Raw genomic sequence first — 26,345 nt, forward strand, 5'->3', positions numbered from 1 at the left:
CACTATACAAAGTTTATTTGCATTAAATGTTAGTTACTGCATTTTAAATGTCTGTACAGTGATCAATTCCCTTTATAATCCATCAAAATCAGTACAGTTGACAATATTACTGCATTCAGGAAAACACCATATAACGAAAACAGTTGCATTATATATGAAATTGTTATAAAAATATGATTGTATACACAAAATTTCAGTTATTGCATCAGTGCATATTTAGCAGCATAGATGATTGCCAAAAGGCACATAGTAAGTGAAAAAGAAGGTGAAAAAAAAGAACAATTGAAATTATTTGTAGAACAGTTTTAACATGAAATTAATTATGCAGTGCTTGTGTCCCTTGAGAATTACGAATATGCTATTTCAAATGCTTTACTTGCACACAGATTCTTTTTTCTTTTCTTTTTTTTACAGAACAATACGTGCATTGGACCCATGGTGAATAAAAAAAAGTTGAAGTCAAGAGAGATGCAAAGCAGCTTTCTACTAGATCTGCTAATTGGTCTTCTACGTGTTGCAAAGGGATTAGGAACAAGCCTTATTGTTCATAGAGCAGATATATGGAATTTCATAATGAAAGTAACAATGCACCCAGTCTACAACTCAAACTCTTAGTAGTGAGTGGAATTACGTGATTATTGTTAACAGTTTATCTTATACATACACGAGTACTTTCAAAACAATTGCAGGTTATAAAATACACTGTTACATGGTTTTATATTTAGCAAATTAACTGTGCTGATACAATAACAGGAAGAACAATAAGTGCTTTCATTTTTCATTCATGCCAATATTCCAAACAAAACCCCTTTCAAATTCCACGGTACATTGTCACACACCAAATATGTGCTGAAGACACCAGGAGCAGCTCATAAGATGTGCGTTTTCAGTCCCGTTCTGATCATCCATTGGCTGAATCGGTCACATGACCATCATACTTAAACTTCGTGGCACTGGCAGACTGTTTCTGAAGTCACAGTTAACAAGAAAGAGCTGAGGGATCCTGCGTCTCCAACGTCCCACCACGACCTCCCCTCCCTAAAGAGGTTGGATGGATGCTGGCGACTTGGCTTTTGGATAGCAGTGGCATCTTTGTGCCTTCAAACATCTGTCCATTCATCCTCAAAGACTTCTCTGGAGGTTCTGCTGACACAAGAGGCTGTCGGTCTTCCTCTTCCGAGATTGCAAACACAGGTACAGTGACGTGATCGTCCTCCACGCTTGATACTTCAGCTCGGTCCTGCTGCTGGCTGGTGTCGGAGAGCGTGTTTGAGGTTGTAATTCCATTGGCTTGTGGTTTGGAGGACTCGGACGTGCCAGAGAGCAGGCCAAAGCATGGAGTGTTGAAACGGGTGCGTCGCAGGTTGCTGGTGGAGTTGAGCCGTCGCTGGCGCTGGGCAGGTTGAGTCAGGGGGTACGAGGCATTGCTCGTGAAGGAGTCGGAGTGGCAGCTGTTGGCATGACTGTGAAGAGGGGCATCGGAAAGGACCTTTCCTCTTCCAGCATCTGTAGCTGTGCTTGGGAGTCCCTGAGTGCACATTGTCACAGTAAATAAAAAAAAAAAAAACCTTGAATAAAATTTTCTTCATTACTATATCTATTCTAAAACTACACTATTTTCTTTCCTGTGTTGATATTTCTTATTGAAACAGGATGTTTCAAGTAATGAGAAACATTGATGGCCTCTTCAAACTTATTCAATTATTTTTTTCTGACTCATATTTAAACCTTTTAATGTGTCATTCATTTTAATCCTGCACATCATGTGCATGCCTGTTTGTGATGACAACTTTAATAATACTGGGACGTGTTGCGAACACTGATGGCTTCTGAAAATTCAGCTTTGACTTCACAGAAATAAATGATATTTCAAAATACATTCAAATAGACAAAAAGTTGTTTTAAATTGTATTTCACAGTTTAATAATATGATCAATATTGATGAACATAAGAGACTTCTTAGTATACCTTACAGCATGAAAGAAAAACACTTCGAAAAGCAATTGATTTTTTTTGCCACCGCCCATGCTTACACACTTGAATGAAACAAAAAGTGATAACGAAAAACATTATGATGAATGTTCTTCATCGTGGTCATCGTTAAGAGCGCATATAAAAAGGTATATTCTTAGGTAAAAAGAATTTGTAAAAATGACACTAATGAAATTTGAATCATATTTTTTATGCGATTAAAAAGGGCTTATGTGTCATTACTCACACTGTCCACCAGCTTGGTGAAAGGGCTGTTTGCGTTCCAGCTGCACCATTTCTTATGGAGTTGAGGAAGAGGAGGAAGGAGATCCTGGAAGGTTCGGACACTCCACGCTCGTGGTCGTGTGCTGTTTGTTGATCCGGTTTGGCTGCTCTTTATCACAGTAGGCAGTGCTGGATCTGGAGTCGACCAGTCGAAGGGGCGGCTGGGTCCAGTGTCACTGTGTCTCAGGAAACGCTCTCGTTGCTACAAAAGAGAGAACAAATTTAGGAGATTTTTTTTAAACTGACGAACACTATAAACCCCTCTATGTTGTAATAAATACTTGATATGGTAGCACTACTAATTCTATAGATTACTACTTGTCAGGCAGAAATGCAAAAAGATAAGTACAAATGGTTATGCATTTGTATTGTTTTACCCTGTAGTGGATGTTCACTACGCAGAATAAACAATAATATTTATTTATTATATTTTATTGCATGGCTCTGTGGAATACTTCATTCTGATGGTCAATCGTGCCATCAAGCGGTATGTTGTTCCCCAAACAACCGATAAAAACTGATAACACAGGCCCATCCGGGTAACCGAAGTCGGCGCTTTAAGCTTGCTAGGAATGTTTTTTCCTTGTGGAAGTTTTGCGTTTAGTGAGCTAATAAAATATTAAACCTCAAATCAATATTTTGTGAACAGTTATGTCATCCGGTATCGCGGACTCGCTATCTCGTTTCATTCAAACGCAGCTTCTGCCATTTTGCATGTTTTGATTGTTTTGTACACTGTGATTTTGATATCAAATCAATATCTCTTACCTCCATAATTATTTACGTGGCGAAATACCATGCATTAAGTGGTATGACTGTACCGTATTAAATGCCCATCTAGTTTGAACCTTGCTAGTAACTGCTCTCTCAACGGAAGCTTTGCATTTAAAGACCTAATAAAATATTTCAACTCAGATCAATATTTCATGTCTAATTATTTACTTTAGTGGAAAGTGGCTGTGTAATAAGTGGGATAATGTACATCCAGCAGGTTGTTATCACAGAATAAACCCAGACAGGGTGATCAGGACCCTGACGCAAAGAGATATATTATATTATATTATATTATATTATATTATATTATAAAAAAAAATACATTATACATTTTCAAAAGTTTGGGGTCAGTAAGATTTGTTTTAAAGAAATAAATACTTTTATTCAGCAAGGATGGATTAAAGTGAGAGTTTCTATTTTTCTTTCAAAAAAAAAAGTATTTACAAAAATACTATGCAGCACAACTGTTTTCACCATTGATAATAAAAATAAATGTTTCTTGTGACACTGAAGACTGGAATAAAGATGCTGAAAAGTCAGCTTTACCATCACAGGACTATTATATTATTATATTATAAAAACACGGGTTAAATGTGTTTACCACTTTCATCAAAAAGGAATTCTCAAAAGAAGTATTATCAAATATTTGAGGAAACGGAAATCCATTAAGATTGTACAACGTAATCTATAATACTACTATAATTACCTTGATAATACAATTAAATAGTTTCAGAATGAGTCCAGTGTGTGAACTTTGTAAGCCAATTTCCTGACTAAGTAATTTGGGCTTCATAAATGGTCAAAATCACTGACTCCAAGTTACTTGAAATTAAATTTTATAATGATACTAATACTGTTACTGATACTGTTAACTGGACATGTGCAGCGTGTGGCTGAGTATCAGAGGGGGTTTTCTCATCAGTGGGAGTTTGACAGTCCTCACACATGATCTCTTGCAGCTCCCCATGTCTAGACGAGTATTATGCAGGGTTTAATCTTGAGCTGTTCTGGCACTGTTCCATAAATTAACCAAGACAATACCAAATTGTCCGGTTGTGGGCAAATGCAAAAAACAAATATGGATAAAGAAACTACAGCACCAGACAGTTAGCAGGAACCCAGCCGGACACCACAGAGACGCAGGTTTCTGATTCTTCTCAAACCTCCTTGGATGAACACACAGCTTGGCAAATTTTTCATGCCACATTTCAGAGCCAAAGCAGCATGGACCACACACACACACACACACAGAGCTGGAGCTGGAGCTGGGAAATTGGCTACAGACTTATAGCATTCATTAGTCAGAGCTATTAGTGGGCCAGCTTCCCCTGTCCCAGCAGCCTCTAGTGAAGAGCTACTTCTCTGCCCCTCATCCAGCACATCATCACACACCATGAAGCTTGGCCTCCATCAGCGTACTACACTGAATTGTTTTCAGCATGAATAGCTGGTGCAGTGTCATGAAGAACGTTTGAAACTACCAAGCAAAAGTAAACAGAGTATCAAACCATTCCAGTGCTAAGAAAATAATGAAAACACCATTTAAAAAAATATATAAGATATCAGAGTGACCTTCAACAGTATTTGGACACTTTGCATTAGACAACAAACTATCAAAAAAAGTGGCATCTGAAAAAAAAATAATTGTGCAGGTTATTTATTCAACACTAACTTTATTCACTTTTCAGTGGATGTATACAAGGCCATTTTCCCTGAAGTTCACAGTCACAAATTAGGTTCCAAAGGAGAAAGTCTGAAAACCACTCTGCTGTTTACACTTTCTTTTTTGTTCATTGCATTAAGGACAACAAAATGATATGTGTCATCCTCTAGTTACTGCATTACATTTTAAAAAAAAAAGGAAAATTTGTGTGTGTGTGTGTGTGTGTATGTATGTGTATATATATGTATGTATGTATGTATGTATGTATGTATGTATGTATGTATGTATGTATGTATGTATATGTATATGTATATGTATATGTATATGTATATGTATATGTATATATATATATATATATATATATATATATATACACACGCACACACACACACACACACATATATTATGGGGGGCCAAACAGGAAATAATTCTATGTAAATCCGAATATATAGTTAAAACTCTGAATATATAGTTGTAAATCCTGAATATATAAATGTAACCCTGAATATATAGTTATAACTCTGAATATATAAATGTAAATCCTGAATATATAGTTATAACTCTGAATATATAAATGTAAATCTGAATAAATAGTAATAACTCTGAATATATAAATGTAAATCCTGAATATATAGTTATAACTCTGAATATATAAATGTAAATCCCGAATATATAGTTAAAACTCTGAATATATGTAATCCTGAATATATAGTTATAACTCTGAATATATAAATGTAAATCCTGAATATATAGTAATAACTCTGAATATATAAATGTAAATCCTGAATATATAGTTATAACTCTGAATATATAAATGTAAATCCTGAATATATAGTTAAAGTTTAAAGAATGGCCTATTATCACACCTATGCAAAATGGTAAATGCCCCCAACAATGCCTTAAAAATAATCAACAAAGGCTATAGTACAGTAGCCTACGTTACACTGAGATTTCATGTTGGAGCGGGATTTGAGCGCTTGGGCCGTGAGCGACTGAGTGGAGCGCATTGGCATAGAGCGGAATATTGAGTGGAGCTCACATGCTGAGTTATAACTATATTCAGGATTTACATTTATATATTCAGAGTTATAACTTGCGGTGACGCATTGCTGCCACATACATATTATTTTTTCCACTCAATTATGTTGTAATAACGAGATCTTATCTCGTTAAAACGACATCTTTTCTTGTAATAACGAGATCTTATGTTGTTTTAATGACATCTTTTCTCGTAATAACGAGATCTTATGTCGTTAAAACGACATCTTTTTCTCGTAATAACGAGATGCTATGTCGTTAAAACGACATATTTTCTTGGCCTTATAAGGACATGTGTAGTCATGTACAAAATATGTCTTTATCCACATAAAATTGACAGCCTATCGCGCCTTTATCACACTTCTACGTTCAAAAAGTTGAAGAAATAGCAGCCCCCAATGGACATTCATGTTAAAAGATCAAATTCTGTACACACCTTATTAATAGCAGATGAGCCCAGAATACGAACATTGCGTTAAATTGCACATTAGGCTAAGAGTTTTCCTCCTATAGAAAACCCTTATAATAAAGCTTAATGTGGCTTAATAGGCTACTTCAGTGATAAAGATCAAATGCTGTACACACCTTATTAATAAACCATACTATCCTACAGAAAAGCAGATGAGCCCAGAATATGAACGCAATGCATTTAATTATACGTTAAGCGTTTTCCTCCCATAGAAACCCTTTAAAGAAAATATAGGTGGCTCTTATGTGTCTTTCTATGGGAGGATGGCATTGCGGTGCACAGCAAATCCTTTAAATGGTATTCAATGCAAAACAAAAATTAAAAATATAAGTAGCCAATAAAATAAACAAATTATTGTGGCATTAATTAGCCCACAAACAATATTTATTTTAAAGCCTAAACGAATTTATTTAAAGAAAAACACCAGCGTTGGGCGTTTATCTGTATAGGCTAAGTGTTTCAGCCGCCCTTTTCAAACTGGCGCAATAAAATGCAACAAAATTTGATTTGTTAAACATGAAGAGGATTATCCGTCTAGCATGGCTAGATAAATATTCACTATTATTAAGCGCATATCCAAGTGTTTGTGCGGAGTGTGGAGCGTGCACTGCATGACATGGAGGCGCCGGTGCCATCACTCACATTTTCCTATCAACAGTGGAAACAACTTAAAATACTCCATCATTTCTGGTCATACAGAAAAGAATAATACATCAGTCGCAACTACTTTTATTTGTGTAAACTCTCAACAAGAAAACATTGTGCTTTTGTAAAATAAAAGAAAACGAACAGGGCGCGCTTTCATGATCTCTGTGAATTGGAGCGCGTCTCAAAAATGAACTGAAAAACAGTGTATAGACAAGCCTCACAGACATGAGAAATATAGCTATATATATAAAGCTTATAAAAAAATGTCCAATCGAAAGCAATCTAATCCTGTCCGTATATGAAAGGCGCATCTCTAGAGATTAAATTACAGAGAGATGTATGGAGATATGTTTGCAGGCAGCCTACACTGATTTAGAATGCTTCCTAATATGTGTATATATATATATACACATATTAGGAAGCATTCTAAATCAGTGTAGGCTGCCTGCAAACATATCTCCATACATCTCTCTGTAATTTAGTCTCTAGAGATGCGCCTTTCATATACGGACAGGATTAGATTGCTTTCTATTATTATACTATTATTATATATATATATATATATATATATATATATATATATATATATACACTACCGGTCAAAAGTTTTAGATCGGTAAGATTTTTAATGTTTTTAAAAGAAGTATCTTCTGCTCACCAAGGCTGCATTTATTTGATTAAAAATATAAACAAAAACAGTCATATTGTGAAATATTATTACAATTTAAAACATCTGTTTTCTATGTGAATATATAGTTAAGTGTAATTTATTCCTGTGATCAAAGCTGAATTTTCAGCATCATTACTCCAGTCTTCAGTGTCACATGATCCTTCAGAAATCATTCTAATATGATGATTTGATGATCAAGAAACATTTATGATAATTATCAATGTTGAAAACAGTTTTTTACATTTTTATTTCATGATGCTATGATGAATAGAAAGTTCAAAAGAACAGCATTTATCTGAAATCTAAAGCTTTTGTAACATTAAACACTACCCTTCAAAAGTTTGGGGTCAGTAAGAATTTTTATTTTTATTTTTGGGGGAAAGAAATAAAATAAATCAATAATTGTATTCATCAAGGATGAGTTAAACTGATCAAAAGTTACAGTAAAGACATTTATAATGTTAGAAAATATTCTATTTTAAATAAATGCTGTTCTTTTGAACTTTCTATTCATCAAAGAATTTTGAAAAAAAATTGTACACAACTGTTTTCAACATTGAAAATAATAATGAATGTTTTTTTAGCATAAAATCAGCATATTAGAATGATTTCTGAAGGATCATGTGACACTGAAGACTGGAGTAATGATGTTGAAAATTCAGCTTTCATCTGAGGAATAAATTACATTTTAAAATATAGTAAATAGAAAACAGTAATTTTAAATTGTCATAATATTTCACAATATTACTGTTTTTTTTAATTGTTTTTTATCAAATAAATGCAGCCTTGGTGAGCAGAAGAGACTTCTTTTAAAAACATAAAAAAATCTTACCGATCTAAAACTTTTGACCAGTAGTGTATATACACACACATATACACATACTATTATTATTGTACAAAAGTTTAGGCTCAGTAAGATTTTGTTTTTGTTAAGAAATGTTTTTTTGAGCAGCAAATCAATGTTGCTGAAAATTCAGCTTTGAAATAAATTACATTTTAAAATATATTAAAACAGAAAAGAGTTATTATAAATTGCAAAAATATTTCACAATATAAAAATTTGTATTGTATTTTTGATCAAATAAATGCAGCTATGGTGAGCATAAGAGGCTTTTTACATCAACATAAAAAAAAAACGTATCAACCCCAAACGTCTGAACGGTAGTGTATATACAAAATATATCAAAGTTTCTCATCTATTTCTGGATTTAGAAATGTAGAAGAAGAATCAGATACTCACAGTATGTGGAGAGAAGGGCAGTTGGGCTGAGGTGGGTGCAGAGGCGATGACAAAAACCTCATCTGTGCCCAGCTCCAATTCAGTCAGACCACTGGAGAACAGCTGCAGATCACTCTTCTCTGACACGTCACAAGCTTCAGAGCACCGTGAACATGTGGAATGTCAAATTTATAAAGTGACTGTAAATACTTCAGGTTAACGCATATATAAAAAGCTAAATAACTGTTTGCATTTGTCATGGTGCCTAAAAAAAAAAGGAAAACATTTAAGTTCTCTAGCTGGTACGATTGGACCAAATTAAAGAAAGGGTGATTTTCTGATTTAGAGCTTAGTATAAAGCCGATGTAAGTACTGCATATATTCTCGACCTCCCATTAAGATAAAGTGACTTCATACATTTGTGTTTAGGAAATATTCATGGCTCAGAAAAAAAAAAAAAAAAAAAAAAAAAAGTGTTTTTTTCTTCATAATTTCATTTGAAATGGTTACCGCTGAACTTGCACAAAATCATACTGTGCCACCGTAAAGTCACACCAGTCATCAACAAATACAGGTTTAACAGCTGGGTCCATATGTTTAGGACTGTGAGTAATAGTTCATTTATCATTAATACTAATGATACTTATTGCATATAAAAATATATTTTTATTGGACAATATATTTTTATTGGACACTAAACAGAATTGAATCAAAAGTTCAATCTGTGATATTTTTCTAAATTTTATATTAGTAGTAAATGGGGACACAAATGGCGCAGTCTCCGGAGAAACACAAAAACCTCACACGTAACTTCCATATTATTATTTCACATTTAATTTTACATGAAAAATAATGAAATGCACCTTGTTGTTTCTGTTGAAACATATACAACAAATGGCATTGTGTTGCTTCAAATGCAGTTATTTGCAGGTGGTTTGAATAGAGAAGGAAATTCACTTTTCAGCAAGCTACACTCTAATGGAGTTCTCGTAGTCTTGCAGTACTGTTCTTGAATTTCAGTAATTTAGCTTTTTATCTGTTCCTAAGAGCCAAATGAATCTATAGGTTCAGATAGGGGACAAATGAACTCAGCAGCTTTACCGAAAGGAACCCAGTGACCCTAAAGTTCGCTTCATCTGACAACATCAATGAAGAAAACAATACATTGTGTGTGAGAGAGAGAGAGAGAGAGAGAGAGAGAGAGAGAGAGAGAGAGAGAGAGAGAGAGAGAGAGAGAGAGAGAGAGAGAGAGAGAGAGAGAGAGAGAGAGAGATGGAATGGAAAATAAAACGAGGTAGTAGACGCATAAAGACATACTAAGCACCTGTATGGGACAGACTGCGGTTGAGGGAATGGTTGTTGTTGTCGTTCACTGTACCCAGCTGCTGCTCCAAGTCATTAGGAGAAACCATCTGCAGCTCACTCACATCTGCCGCTGAATTTAGCACTCCTCCTGGAGCCTACAACACAGTACCTCACATTAATTCTACATGAACAGACAGGGTCCAAAATGAACACTCGTCAAGCACCTAATGTCAGTACAAACTGAAGACTCGCCACCAGAAAGAAAAAGAGGAACAAAATCACTGTGTATTCATGCTTTTGTGACAGAGATCAAGACTGCTCATCTAATATTTAAGGAACAACAATTTACACAATTCAATTGTCACATGTATGTATGTATTATACAGTGTATATACATACATACACATATCATATTTTGACTTTACCTCTGAGCTGAGAGAAGATGAAGCATTGGCTCCTTTCGCGCATAGTTTCGGTCTGGGAAAACAACAATACAAATAACATTATCTAGTTTGTTTTTACTGTCACTGTTATTGGTCATCAAGTGTTCTATTAAATGAGTGTTTACTTCTCTCAGCTAAACGACATTCAAATATCTGCTATGAATTATGGTAGGACATGGTGAGAACTGTCTGGTATGCTCACAGTAGGAGTTTTGGTAGGAGTAAGTTGCAGGGTGAACCAGAAAATGATGCTTTAAAATCGAATGTAATTGCATGACCTCTGAAGCCTAGAGAGGTCATGTCATCAGTAAAGAAATTTAATTTATTTACTTATGAAATTCATAACCAGACAGTAATATTAGCACAATACCCCACAGTGATTAGTTGAAAATAATAGTTTAATAAGCCCCACCTGTTCATTATTAAAATAAAATGTCATTCTACAATAAAATTAATAATAAAACTAATTAAATAAAAGTTCATTATATAACATTATACTTGTGTACTTTATACTTGTGCATTTACACTGAGGTATATTGGATTACAATATACCTGTAGGCAATTTTGGGATATATCTATTCCTTATAAACCCTTTGTTATGATCCACCAATGGACTGTGGGATGTCAACAGATTTTGGTGTTACCTTACATTACACGGTCAGTGTGAAGTTCATAAAAGGCAAATCCCACTAAATGGCAAATGTGCTTCAAGTCTCCAAACAAACAAGGTATATTAAAACATCACAAAACAGTTGTGTATTGTTAAAAGCCAAACATGTGTTGGAACGAATAAATTCTATAAACAAACATGCAAACAAATAGATTCTGTTTGTAACAGTAAAATTTAGAAACGGCCCTGTTTATACCGGTTATTAAAATATGTCTTCAATGTGATTGGATCACCCAAGAAAGATGTACAGTGAGGAAAATAAGTATTTGAACACCCTGCTATTTTGCAAGTTCTCCCACTTGGAAATCATGTAGGGGTCTGAAATTGTCATCGTAGGTGCATGTCCACTGTGAGAGACATAATCTAAAAAAAAAAAATCCAGAAATCACAATATATGATTTTTTAACTATTTATTTGTATGATACAGCTGCAAATAAGTATTTGAACACCTGTCTATCAGCTAGAATTCTGACCCTCAAAGACCTGTTAGTCTGCCTTTAAAATGTCCACCTCCACTCCATTTATTATCCTAAATTAGATGCACCTGTTTGAGGTCGTTAGCTGCATAAAGACACCTGTCCACCCCATACAATCAGTAAGAATCCAACTACTAACATGACCAAGACCAAAGAGCTGTCCAAAGACACTAGAGACAAAATTGTACACCTCCACAAGGCTGGAAAGGGCTACGGGGAAATTGCCAAGCAGCTTGGTGAAAAAAGGTCCACTGTTGGAGCAATCATTAGAAAAATGGAAGAAGCTAAACATGATTGTCAATCTCCCTCGGACTGGGCTCCATGCAAGATCTCACCTCGTGGGGTCTCAATGATCCTAAGAAAGGTGAGAAATCAGCCCAGAACTACACGGGAGGAGCTGGTCAATGACCTGAAAAGAGCTGGGACCACCGTTTCCAAGGTTACTGTTGGTAATACACTAAGACGTCATGGTTTGAAATCATGCATGGCACGGAAGGTTCCCCTGCTTAAACCAGCACATGTCAAGGCCCGTCTTAAGTTTGCCAATGACCATTTGGATGATCCAGAGGAGTCATGGGAGAAAGTCATGTGGTCAGATGAGACCAAAATAGAACTTTTTGGTCATAATTCCACTAAACGTGTTTGGAGGAAGAAGAATGATGAGTACCATCCCAAGAACACCATCCCTACTGTGAAGCATGGGGGTGGTAGCATCATGCTTTGGGGGTGTTTTTCTGCACATGGGACAGGGCGACTGCACTGTATTAAGGAGAGGATGACCGGGGCAATGTATTGCGAGATTTTGGGGAACAACCTCCTTCCCTCAGTTAGAGCATTGAAGATGGGTCGAGGCTGGGTCTTCCAACATGACAATGACCCGAAGCACACAGCCAGGATAACCAAGGAGTGGCTCTGTAAGAAGCATATCAAGGTTCTGGCGTGGCCTAGCCAGTCTCCAGACCTAAACCCAATAGAGAATCTTTGGAGGGAGCTCAAACTCCGTGTTTCTCAGCGACAGCCCAGAATCCTGACTGATCTAGAGAAGATCTGTGTGGAGGAGTGGGCCAAAATCCCTCCTGCAGTGTGTGCAAACCTGGTGAAAAACTACAGGAAACGTTTGACCTCTGTAATTGCAAACTAAGGCTACTGTACCAAATATTAACATTGATTTTCTCAGGTGTTCAAATACTTATTTGCAGCTGTATCATACAAATAAATAGTTAAAAAAATCATACATTGTGATTTCTGGATTTTTTTTTTAGATTATGTCTCTCACAGTGGACATGCACGTACGATGACAATTTCAGACCCCTCCATGATTTCTAAGTGGGAGAACTTGCAAAATAGCAGGGTGTTCAAATACTTATTTTCCTCACTGTATGTTAATACCAGGTGTAAACAGCATTTGGAAAGATCACTACAGCACATATAAATCGCTTCATTCATGTTTCATAAATCAGTTCTGTGGGTGTCAAAAGTCACGCTGTTATTCCCATTGGGACCAACAAAGAATGAATCTTACATTATGGATTCTTTGAAACATCATGCTTTGTGATTTAACAAACAATTGAATCATCTTTGTAGACAACTGGTCTCCTTTTTTCTCTATTCAACCATTTCTCTCGGCTTCTTATATTTCTTCCGCTTCCTTTCCTCTCTATTGTGTGACTGCACCTCGCTTTTGTGCATTTAGTTTAATGCCAGGTGCGGCACCATGAATATGCTCAGGTATGAATAGTGTTTTAACATCAAAGTGTTTCCGAAAAAGAAGAAGAAAGACTTGATTTAAGCTGATTTAACAATGGTGAAAAATACTTCCAGCTGTGTCAACACCAACTCATCTGACTTAAGTTGTCACGGACATGGTACAGTGTGTGCGACATATGGCTAATTCTAAAGTGAACGAATGAAAAAAATAATTGTGATGCAAACAGCTAGTTTGTAATGGACTGAGAAGGAGGATGTGTTAGAATACAAATGTTGAATACAAAGACTTAAATGTCAGAATGACATTTATATTATATTATAAATGTCACATTATTATAATTTCACAATGCACAGTGAAAACAGTAATATTTTTTAAAATATTATTACAATTTAAAATAGCTGTTTTTATTTTAATATGTTAAGATGTAATTAATTCATTTATATGTTGAATTTTCAGCATCATTACTCAAGTCTTCAGTGTCACGTGATCTTTCAGAATTCAGTCTAATATGCTGATTTGCTCCTATAAAAAACACATTTGTTATTATTATCAATGTTGAAAGCAGTTGGTTAATATTTTTTTTTGTGAAAACAATTTTTTCTGGATTCTAAAGTAAAAAAAAAAAAAACAGAAATAGAAATAATTGGAAAGATTACAAAATGTCTGTATCACTGATCAATGTAATGCATCCTTGCTTAATAAAGAAAGTGTACTAACACCAAACAATTGAAAAGTAGTTGTGTATAGAATTATATATATATATTCAAATGTCTCTCAATTTACCTAGCAACTCTTAAGTCAGATATGTTCACATGGCTGCATGGGATTTTTACGATGTAATTTCTGGATCAACTACAAATAAATCTCTCCACTTGTAGAAGAAACCTCCTTACCTGAAAATCACACAGAGGATGCCAGCAAGGGCCACAGCAAACGCGACTGTTCCACTCACAGCACCAAGAAGTGCACCAGTTCTGCTGTCCGAGGACAATACCGATCTCTGTTGTTTGGTTGTGAATGCTTGTGTTTGATTCTGGTAGTGGAAGAGGAGAGCAAAACCACGGCCCCAGTGGGTAGTGGTTATCAACTCCATGATGACCTCCACCATGTCATCGTCAGACCCAAACACCAACTGGCTGCTAGAAGGGCGTCTAGAGCCGCAGAATCGGGTGGAGAAGGTGATGAGATCAGATATGTAGAGGACATCATGGGGACAGGCATCAATCAAAGGTGGCTGGGTGTCAGGGCTCACAGCTTCATCCGTTTCTGTGGCTGTACGTGGACTTGTGGAGATCCAGTCACTGACTGCTCTTGATGCCTGAGGTGAAATAGAATTTCTGTCTTCAACTGGCTGCTCTCCGGATAAGGGAACCGATGGTTGTGGAGCCGAGGGGGAATCGGACAGCACTTTGGCAGAATTGGAAACTTTGGTCATCTCCATTTTGGTGGACTGCTCTTGGATAACCACTTGCTTGACCTCCTCTTTATGTGTGGACTGGGGTTCTTTTGGACTCCCAAGGCTTTTTGATACCAGTGCGCTGCCATCATTCGGTACCTCGTCCACAACAGTGGAGGTGTATCTTGCAGGACTGTTATGGCTCTCAAAGACATCAAAATCAAACATCTCCATGATTAGCTGGTGACCAACAGGCACAAAGAACTGCCACACACAGTGAGTTCCAGATGAATAGTTATATGGAAAGCCAGGTGACAGAATGAGGCCCTGCACATCCACAACATCCACCTTGGCTCCACAATCAAAGTAAACCTAAAGACCAAAGACAAAAAGCATCAGATGCATTTCTACTGTCACAGCCTGGAACCAAACAGCATTGATACAAAATTGATACAAAATACACTGATGGCCTGCTTATGACCTTTGACCAAATTCAACTAAAATATAACATTCCAAACCAGGCCTACTTTCAATACAGTTAAGAGAAGTAAAAAGAAAAGCAGTTGGTTCAAGGAATATAAAACTATCATTCCCCTCTTTACCAAGCCTTTGCACTTTTAAAACCAAAGAAACTGTTGTCACAAATATATAAGTTATTAATAACTACAGACAAATAAATAGCAATTCCTACTCCAAAATTGACTACTTGCATGGGTACAGAGAACGTTAACTGGCAACACATCTGCAATAAAACATATATGTATATATACACATACACATACACATACATATACATATATATAGTTTTCAGATGATGTATAAATGTCAATTTCAAAAAATTTACCCATGTGACATATATATAATATGTGACCCTGGACCACAAAACCAGTCACATGGGTAATTTTTTTGAAATTGACATTTATACATCATCTGAAAACTGAATATATAAGCTTTCTATTGATGTATTGTTAGGATATGACAATATTTGGCCGAGATACAACTATTTGAAAAACTGGAATCTGAGGGTGCAAAACAACTGAAACATTGAGAAAATCGCCTTTAAAGTTGTCCATTTATGTTTGTGATTGTGCTGCATTCACTCACAAAAACAAATGTTTTATATATTTACAGTAGGAAATTTACTAAATATATTCATGGAACATGATCTTTACTTAATAACCAAATGATTTTTAGCAAAAAAGAAAAATCGATAATTTTGACCCATAAAATGTATTGTTGGCTATTGCCACAAATTTACCCGTGCTACTTGTGACCGGTTTTGTGATCCAGGATCACATATACATATACATATACATATACATATACATATAATGGTAAAATTCAACTGATCCAATACAAACTGCTACATAGAACGCATATTACAACACACAAACTTTACCAAATGGGACATTTAATCAACAACAAATGTATACACTGTCCAACTTATATTGATAATCATTTCCATGCCTTTTGGGACTGCAGATACATTCAACACTTTTGGTTGGAGGTCGTGGACAGGCTATCAGAGATTCTTGAATAGCGTTACTTGGTGTAATAATGGTCCACTGAAGGCAAGTTTGTAGAGAACCCAAGTGCAGTTTATTTACAGAACGTGATCAAACATAAAACAAAGGCGTGACATGGCATGAACAAAACATAAACATGACAGGACCTTACCCACAGAGGTTACAGTGAAACAATACTTGACCAAGACACATGGCAAACATGAGGGCTAAAATACACAAGGACTAGACAAGGGACATCTGTGAACAATTAAACAATGAACCAATGACAACATGACACATCAGACAAGGGAACACATGGCAGGATCACAGGGAATCATATGACAAAGGCATGAAACATGGCTGACATTAGGGTTGGGCCGATAAACAATGCCATCATCCATCACGATGGCTGACAGACCAGACTTTATAGTTACTTACACTGTGTATCTGATATGAATAAAACACGTTGGCAAATATATTTGAATGGATTGTTATTGCTGCTTCCATAGACACCAATGTGTATTTTACAAACTATAAATGTATTGTTTCGCTATAAATTATATGTATGGAGCCGTCAATGCAGGAAGCCAGGGCAGAGCCTGCTGTTCAGGGGGCCAGGGCGGATCCAACAGTTCAGGGGGCCAGGGTGGATCCAACAGTTCAGGGGGCCAGGGCGGATCCAACAGTTCAGGGGGCCAGGGAGGCATAATGTGAAGAGGCTCAGGCTCGGCAGGCAGGAACCAATGACAACATGACAAATCAGACAAGGGAACACATGGCAGGATCACATGACTAACAGGGAATCACATGACAAAGACATGAAACATGACTGACATGAAATAAAACCAAAACAAGACGTGACACTTGGAGATTTATCTACACTAACTATATCTAAACATCAAGAACAATTTATACTCATTGCACTTAACTACAGCAAAAAACAAAAACAAAAAAAACAATTTTAACTGGAAAGACAGAACAAAGCTATCAATAAACCTTTGGCTCAACCTCCTAATAACACAATGCAATATGGAAAAACTTACAGCATCTGTAAAATCTAAACTCGATATCTTCAACTGGGTCTGGTCTACATTCCTTCACTACATAGATTCCATGATTTCTCATTGCATTCCAATACTATACTGTTGACATACAATGAAATTGAAACATGTCAGTTTTCCTTTAAAAGCAGTTAGTAACAGTGTAACCATGTAGTTTATCCTAATGTCCTTTCTATGTAAATGTATATATATATTCTTATGTTTATTTAGTGTACTTGTAACCTTTTGTTGTTAACTCGTATTTAAAAAAAACAAAAAACAAAAAAATAATTACGATTATGAACAGGACCACAAGATTATGTTTGTGATTTTGCTCAGATGTTAAAGGTGATGTAATTGTTTTCGATGATATAATGTTTTCTCCTATCTAACTCAAAGTTATACATACTTCATTTTGGGAGCAAATTCTTGATTTTTTTTTTTAACCAAACTTCCCGTTTCAACAAGAAATATGTTCTTGAGTTTAGTGAGAACACTGCTTTTCAACCAGGGCCTATATGAGGCCTCAGACTTTCAAGGTGGCTTAAGATGACTTAAAAGTATTTCAAGTAAGACAAATAAGTAAAAGTAAATACAATTTTAAATGTACCCCCCCAGCAACGTGTTGTTTCCTTTAAAGAACCTGGGTTCCCAGAGTCTTGGAAAACTTGGATATACAGTGCTGTATGAAGTAGCCTAATTTGAAAAGCGTGATTAGTAGAGCTAGAAAAGTCATGTCAAATAATAAAGTGTTAAAGTCCCGTGAGCATTTTTATAATGATGACTATAGATTTTACTAGTTATGCCAAGCAAGGTGTAAATTAAAACATTTTATTAGGTAGAAATTGAGGTAGAAATATAAAAGTCCTTATCCAGTAAATCATGAACAACTGGAAGAGTCATGTAAATTGATTACTGTAGTTACTTTTTTAAATTTATAGAAAGTAGGAGTGTTCATAGATTTAAATACGTTTTGAAAACAAAATTAGGGCTAGGGGGCCTTTGAAAATTGTTCGGGGCCCTTGAAGTCAAAAAAGGTTGGGAAGCACAGATCTAGACGCATTAAGCTGTAAGTCACAGTGAAAGAATATGACATTAAGAGAATAATCATCATATTGTACAAATTAGACATTCTTGCACATTAACAAATAGTAAAACTTTCCTTGCGGGACACTATCTGCAATGCTTTTCATGTGGAAGTCAAAGAGTTGCATGCGTTGACTTTATAGCAGCACATTTAAAGATAACTTTGCATGGAAGAAAAAGAAAGATGTAACAAATGGAAATTTCTGCACCACTTGAATTTAGATTAAGATAAACATGTTCAACATGTTATAATACACTTAATAACAGTGGAGAATCAGCAGACTGTTCAAGATAATTCTTCCCAGAACCTGCACTCCAGGGGTTAACGTTACGGTCCTAAAACATCTTAATAGGCCAGTGGTAGTTCTAGCATCAAAAGTTCAATAGGATGGCACAAGTTCAACAAACTAACGGGAAAGTCTTTGGCACTCCTCCGGTTTGTTTGATGCAACATTAAACATTGGTAAACAATTTTGGCAGCCGTCGTTGGTCTGACGGTTAGTCGTTAGATGCTACAAAACTACATAAAGCATTGCCCTGTTTTGATCGTTTCAGTGCAATAACAACAGACAGCTGTAAAAGAAACCCACCGAGAAACAAAACGAAATGTTCTGTTCAGAAAATTAGCTTCGGTCTGCCTCTCCCAAACCTGAACTATTCAACCCTTCCTCCTTCATCGTGTATCAAAGCTGGATATGCTGGCTGCTTTGCTAACCCCAGGGAGGTATTCCTTCAGACATGCTGTTCGTAATATCTCACAGGTGTGCAGGATGAGGGGACCTCGGTATAATTAAAGGCAGATGGGGATCAGGGCTAGACCACTCCAAACCAGACCTTGGCAGGGGCCTGTTTGTTTATTGGGCTTCCTGTTGGCACTGGTTCTGGACTGTGGGATTGAATAAAAGAACTGCAAGACCTCAACAACGCCAGACAGGTAACAAGCCTAGCCCCAAGTGACGGCATTATCCTGGACAAAAAGTGAAATTAAAGTCGAGATGAAAAAAAAATGAGCCGGTTTACCTTCCAAAGACACATTCCTAGTTTTATTCAGCTTAATATATTAGTCAACAAGAAGTGATTGTCTCCATAATCTTTCATCACAATGTTAAAACATGCACTGCCCCTCAGAAACTACTTTCCTTTTCGGCTGATCACCAGGCAAAGGAAAAAAATGTAATGTTAAGTAGCCAAATATGACCCATTTAGACATTGTTTTATACTACTGGTGATTTTTAAAATCTTGTCTAAAATCAATGCAGCCTTTTAATGTTGGTTAATATAATAAAGGTTGTAATAATTCTAACAAAAAAGGATAGTTTTAAAAGACAATTGAGAAAATATGACCTTTTTGGGATGCTCTTGAGGGCATCCACATTGTACCATCCCAGAAGTTAGAGTCTTATCATTTTCATTCTCACCTCCATTGATCGGTAGTGTTTAATCAAACAAAGCAGGCTGAGGAAACGTTAGCATTTACTTCAAGATTTGCTTTAAGACGCAACATTTTTAATCAGGCTATGGATTTGAGACCCCACCCAGCCCCAAAAACAGAATCAGTGAAAAGGTAATCTTAAATAGACAAGGCCACAGTAAACAATCTCTGCAGCTTAACAAGGTCAAAGTCGTTTTCGCATTCATAATGCCTTGTTTTCTTCTGTGTACACTTCTACCCTTGATTCTCAGCCCGTGCTTTTCTCCATTCAGGCTGTTTAAAAGAGATCAGTTGGTCAAAGCCTCATGCTGTCCAGAGTTTACCTCAGGTTCATGTGTTACTACACTAATAATTGCATGCCTGACATTTGAGCCGGTCAAATGCCACTCGCTGCTGGGATGTAAAGTAAGCCGATTTCAGGTTAGCACAACAGTAAAGCTGAGCAATGCACATGGATATGAGAGACAGAGAACAAACTAAACTGGAACAAGAGGTGAAAAAAGGTTCAAGACAAGCATGTAGGGTTATACCAAACAGAAACTGAGGAAATGCAATTGTTTCACTGAAGTGTGCTGAAGAGGTTTGTGATTTAACCAAACCACCCAGCAGCCCTTAGAAAACCACTTGGTTCAACAAGTCCAACATGATCGTGTCTAATTCCGAAAGACAACAAAAAAGAAAACTTTGGCAGTGATTTGCGAGATTTTTGTAAGTACCTCCCTCTCTATTCGAACAAATAGAATTGGGTCATTACCGTGGCTCCACCATAATACTGGACTATCTGCTGGTTAGGGCAGCGTACCATGCATGGTAGACTTCACATGAATGGCGTCCAAAGTGCCACAGTGTGGAATAGGAAATAGGACATTCTTATAATGCCAAACATCCCAGCTCTGTTACATCATTCATCATCTCGCACTGGCATGGCGTAATTAGTTTAGTTGTCTTTTCTCACACAGGGGACATTGGAAGGCTTTGCTGTTTGGTTAGACAGCCTTTTAATGAAACGAGGGTAATAAGAAGAGGCATTTACATAAGGTCCCGCTGGTTATTGTGCCCCAGTTGTGCTACATTAAAAGTAAAAGCAACTATTATTTTAACAATCCATTGCAATTTCAATCTAGGTAAGAAAAATATGAAACACAAAGGTAACAATGGAAAAAGAAAATGGCATGGAACCAGTCCAAAAGAAAATAGGGCGCCATGAACCCTGAAGCCATGATTGTAGAAACACTATAAACAGGAAGGTATAAAATAATACTAGGTGATATGAACAATTCTTCCCATTTAGCCTTCGCACAAGTCCGGAAATGACAATATATGATAGCCATGGAGCTTTCCCATATATTCTAAATGCAGACACAGATGTCAATGCAATGAAGTAATCACAATTTACAACAGTAATGCAAAACAGTGCAACGTCTCTTAGGATCAATAAAGATGCATTTATTTGATCAAAAAATGAAATATTATTACAATTTAAAATAAATTAAAGTTTTCTATTTGAATACATTTTAAAGTGTAATTTATTCTTGTGATGACAAAGCTGAATTTTTAACAGCCATTACTCCAGTTTTCAATGTCACATGATCCTTCAGAAATCATTCCAGTATGCTGATTTGGTGCTTTAAGAAACATTTCTTACTATTATTATCAATGTTGAAACCAATTGTGTTTCTTAATATTTTTGTGGAAACCTTGACACGGTGTTTTTTTTCTGAATTCTTTGATGAATAGAAAGTCCAAAACAGCATTTCTTTGAAAGTGTATGTACTGTCACATTTGATCAATTTAATGCATCTTTGCTAAATAAAAGTATTTATTTCTTTAAAAAAAAAAAAAATCTTACCCCAAACTTTTGAACAGTAGTGTATATGTATTTATTATTATCCTACTATTTAACCGTTTTCTGTGCAGTTTTATTCCATTTGAATTAGAATTAGAATTGAATTCCTTCTGTAAACTGCTAATGCAACAGCAACTCTTGAACTGAAAAACAAGCCTCTACACTTTTAACACCAACAAACTGTAGCTGACTCAATGAATGAGTGTGAGTAAAACAGTGCCAGATAAACTCACAGCTGGCGTAGGGAACAGCAGATTTTGCAGTAAAGGCTGCAATGTGAAAAACACCACGCTGGAGCTTCCTCTTGTATTTGATAGGTTACACACACATCTGCCCCTTCATTCCCCCGTACAGTAAACATGTCAGTTCATAACCTCCGTTCTTATTGTTGTTTTTACAATAATTCATTCTCTGCTTGTCTCACCAACATTATTTGTACTTAAAGGCTTTGAAGAGAAAAATGTGACTCGATATGAAACGTGAGAAGTCAGCCGGTAAACTGAAAGTTTATATCTAGTTCTTTTCCTGGTCTCTTTTGTACCGAAGAGTGTTTTCACAACACAAGTTTCAGAGATAATATGAGCTGACATTATGACTACTGAAATTGTGCGAGCAGAGGGCTTAAGTAAGCCCCTTTTGCCCCCCACACACACTCAAATGCGCAAACACCCCTGTGAGTCCCCCATAAACATGCTATGGGCCCCTGTAAGGGGGCTGGGAGAGGAGCACAGCTATTTATTGGTTGTGAAAAGTGAGACTGTTCCAGGCACTATCGAGCCCAGAGAGCCCGTGATGATGTGTTACAACCGGTTACATCAGTCATAGCCTGCCACTGGACACTGAGGCCAGCAGGACAGGAAGATGACAATATTACACAATAATATTTTGATGAAAACAACAGTGGTAGCTGCTGCACATCACTTTACACTGCACACAGAAACAGATTTTTATTAAACACAAAGAACTTCATTAAGTAATAAAGTAATCGAAACCAACACTAATAGTCAATAAAATGAATCCTCGAAAAGGATATGAAAAGTTAACAATAGTTCACTAAAAGCAAATGGAACCTGCAACCTGTGAAACTGTAATGTACTCAGTGCTCAATATTTATACTTTACATTTTATACTACATTTATACTTTGTAAAAAAAGAGAAAAGATTCAAGAAAAAAATAAAATAACCTAGAATAAAAAAGAAAAAAATAAATATTTAAATTAAATTAAATTAAATTAAATTAAATTAAATTAAATTAAATTAAATTAAATTAAATTAAATTAAATTAAATTAAATTAAATTAAATTAAATTAAATTAAAATCATGCAATATTATTTTGATTAAAAAAATGATCTTGGAATATTTTTCATTTGAAAATGTAATTAATTCATTTAAATGTTTTTTTTTTTTTAATGATTTATTCTAGGTAATTTTGTTTTGGTTTTCTTCTGGAGGATACAAATGTATACAGAACTTTCCAGTTCACTACTTTTGCAATTAAAATAGTTTGCATGCATTATAATTATAATATTTATTTTAAAATAGTTTGAAATATTTAAATACGGAGTACATCATTTTAGGACACTGCTGTGGCATTTCATGCCAATTGCACAAATGTGCCAAATCAGTGGAAGGAAAAAGAAAGAAAAAAACTATTTTCCCAGAGCAACCCTGAACATGTTTATCATAGTTGTTTGCTCCCAGGCCATAGATGTCACTGGAATAATTCTACTAGCCACTCTCGTCTCCACAAATCACTTCCAAATTCACACAGAATGTAGTCTGCTGGCCAGGAAATGCACATTAGCGGTTCACTCCCATTAAAACTATTATGAGTGGCTTTCTCCATTCTCAGGGCATTATGGTGTAGTGAGTTTGAATAATTGAGAGAAATCACTCTGAATTCACAAGTGCTTTGCATAGATATGCGAACAAAAAAACATGCATGTATGAAGTATTTCCAACAGTGTTAACCAAACTAACTCAAGAATGAGAGCAAAATATTGATGACTACTAGAGCTAGACCTGCACCAACACTCTCTATCATTGCTGACAAGTATCTTAACCTACAGTATATCGTAGATGACATAATATAATGGAGATTTTTAAATATATATAATCTTCATCTGTGGGGGTCATGCATCAAATTCCAAACTTGATTTGCACAGTTCTGAAAATCAAGTTAATTCAAGAGGACAAAGGAAGCATTTAGAGGGGCCAGATAATTGTGCTGAGGTACACACACTCTGTAACTGAAGCGATGCACATCAACAATGCAATAAAGCCTTTGTAAACCGCTCAGGATTCTCAGAATTCAGAGTTCACAGAGGAAGAGAGTCATGACTGAATGTGACAGGTTGTCACCTCAGAAATAACCCTTGTCCTTATGTGGCACAGTCGAGATGATGCACTTTCCCACCAAAAAAAGATAAGAAAAAAAGGAATATACTGTAGCCTATTCATCCGACCTTTAAAGGGATAATTCTGACATTTCTGATAAATGATAATTCTGACATAATTTACTCACTCTTATGTCTAAACCTAAATTACTTTCTTTTTTCTGTGGACATTTGTAATAAACAAGAATGTTGACTTCTTGACATTGACTTTTATTATATGGACAAAAAAACAAACAAAAAAAAACATAATGGGAATATAATGTTATTTTGTTTGCCACAGAAGAAAACTAAACTAAAAACTAGAAACTTTTATGCATTTTGGGCTATTCATTTACGTGACAACAGTGTTTGGGGGCCTGAAAACTATTGAAAACGGGTTTCAAATTGCAAGTTTTTGAAAATGATAAAATTTGTGAAAATTGTGACGTCATACGCATGCATATTACACCTTCAATCTATAGGCGCGTAGTGCTTCTTTACAAAGTGACATCGCCAACTACTGGCCTGGCAGCAGAATACAGCGTTTTTAGTCGTTTTCGTGGATCTGTGAACGCAGATTGTTTTGACATTGTTGTTGTCTATAAGGGAAAACTTTTCCGTTTTAGTACATCTTTATCGCGTAAACGTATTCTAAATAAGGGGAAATTATTCAGTGCACGTTTAAAAAAAAATTAAGATTCAAATAGATGGGATCTATCTCTGTTTATCTCGCTCTGCACTACAATAATTAATAAACCATATCCATGCCTGGGAAGGGAATAAGTATTGGTGAAAGACAGCATGTGGAATTGACCACAGAGCAATGTGTTTAATTGCATGAGTGGAGCATGTTCCCCACAGGAATCTGGTAATCACCTCAAAAACACACTAAGCTTCTCCTCAACACATATTTCCCAAACTCTTGATTTCCTAACATTGAGAAGCTACATAAACAGTGTACGGCCTCTGTGACGAAAGTTGATAGAGAATACAAAGGAGCTGTAGTGAAGGGAATGTGAATGGCACAATATCAAAGGTCCAGCCATTCAGTTCTGATCTATGGCTGTACATATAGCCAGGTCTAAGAACCTGCAGTCAAGTACAAACTGCTAGTGACTGCAAGTGCTGTGACACAACTCAATTCTTTTCTAAACAAAATTGTTATTTTGTGACAGTGAGATGATGCAACTATAGCCAGCTATGTATTATGCAGACAGATTCCCAAAATGATACAATTTGCTAAGTAAAAAGTTGCATTCATTTTAGCAAAATGTTTATACAATTTTCTACAAACATTTTGATCAAATGACTCTTTCACATGGTGTAACTTAAGCAACCAGTAATAAAAAAAAAAACGTGCATGTTGATCACACAACACTGATTTTGATTTTCAAAAGTTATTAAAATATTAGCCTAATAATATTTTAAAGTAAAATTGATTCACAAATAATAATAATATTAATAATAATAATCATAAAAATAGTATTCAGATCTACTTGTGCCAACATTTCCAACAAGAATTTCAGCCTTGTATTGTTGTTGTTTTCTGCAATCTCTGTACAGTTACACCACCTATAATTATTATTATTTATTTTTTTACTTTAAGCCCCACAATAAAGTAAAGAACAGTTTGATCATAGATCGAATTATGTCATTTTAATGTATTTTTGATAACTTAATATAGGCTACCTGTAAAAAAAAAAAAAAAAAAAAAACTTTAATAATATAATTTTCCTTTGTTTTCCCCTTCATTTATTTATGTATTATTTGAGCTCACGGAACCATCTGATGCGGAACCGCTGGCCCGTGCTGAACTGACCCCGCTCAGCCCAACTCTCTGCCAGAACCGACCCGGACCACACAACAAGCTGCTCCACATTTCATCACAACACCTTCCCCAAACTTCCGAATTAAATAGGTCTATCTTTCAAACCAAGGGACCTGCTATTTTGAAGTTGTTTTAACTGATACATATACTCCATATAGTGTACTATACTGCAAACTAGAATCATTGCTGTAAACATTTTGACAAGCCGAAACAAACCGCAGACAAACAAAAGGGAAAGTAGGCTACTGCCACACACTTGTACTCACTTTTTGCGTAAAGCATCCAGTCACCCACAGAAGGCAGACTGTCATGTACACCCCCGTCCTTGTCAATCCGCGAAGCCCCATTTTAGTCAGTTCAGCTCGGCCAGAGACACACGCAAGACTCGTCCTCTTACTCTCTCCATTCACCTGAGGGAACGCGCCTTCATAAAGCGTGGACACGCACGCAGCTACAGCGGAGGTCTGGCGGTGCGCGTTCACGACTACTGCACAGATC

General features: G+C 36.0%; 1 protein-coding gene across 1 annotated transcript; it reads right to left on the reverse strand.

Annotated features, from left to right (window-relative positions):
• On the reverse strand, nucleotides 1-26,345 carry LOC311083177 (uncharacterized protein). The gene is made up of 7 exons (XM_084114516.1): nucleotides 26,114-26,345; nucleotides 14,233-15,107; nucleotides 10,468-10,519; nucleotides 10,062-10,197; nucleotides 8,759-8,892; nucleotides 2,219-2,458; nucleotides 1-1,528 (listed from the first exon to the last, which is right to left on the reverse strand). Exons 1-7 carry the CDS (start codon nucleotides 26,192-26,194, stop codon nucleotides 980-982), a joined length of 2,067 nt encoding a protein of 688 aa, XP_083970642.1. The 5' UTR covers nucleotides 26,195-26,345; the 3' UTR covers nucleotides 1-979.

This window comes from Abramis brama, assembly GCF_963993115.1.
Source record: "Abramis brama genome assembly, chromosome: 5".
In the NCBI taxonomy this organism is placed as follows: Eukaryota; Metazoa; Chordata; class Actinopteri; order Cypriniformes; family Leuciscidae; genus Abramis; species Abramis brama.

Excerpts from the sequence above, each read along its gene's own strand:
- LOC311083177 (XM_084114516.1), bottom strand. The coding sequence starts at position 26,194 with ATGGGGCTTCGCGGATTGACAAGGACGGGGGTGTACATGACAGTCTGC. Across the intron at positions 8,893-10,061 it reads CCGCAGTCTGTCCCATACAG|CTTGTGACGTGTCAGAGAAG; the intron begins GTGCTTAGTATG and ends GGTGCTCTGAAG. Across the intron at positions 1,529-2,218 it reads TCACCAAGCTGGTGGACAGT|GGACTCCCAAGCACAGCTAC; the intron begins GTGAGTAATGAC and ends ATGTGCACTCAG.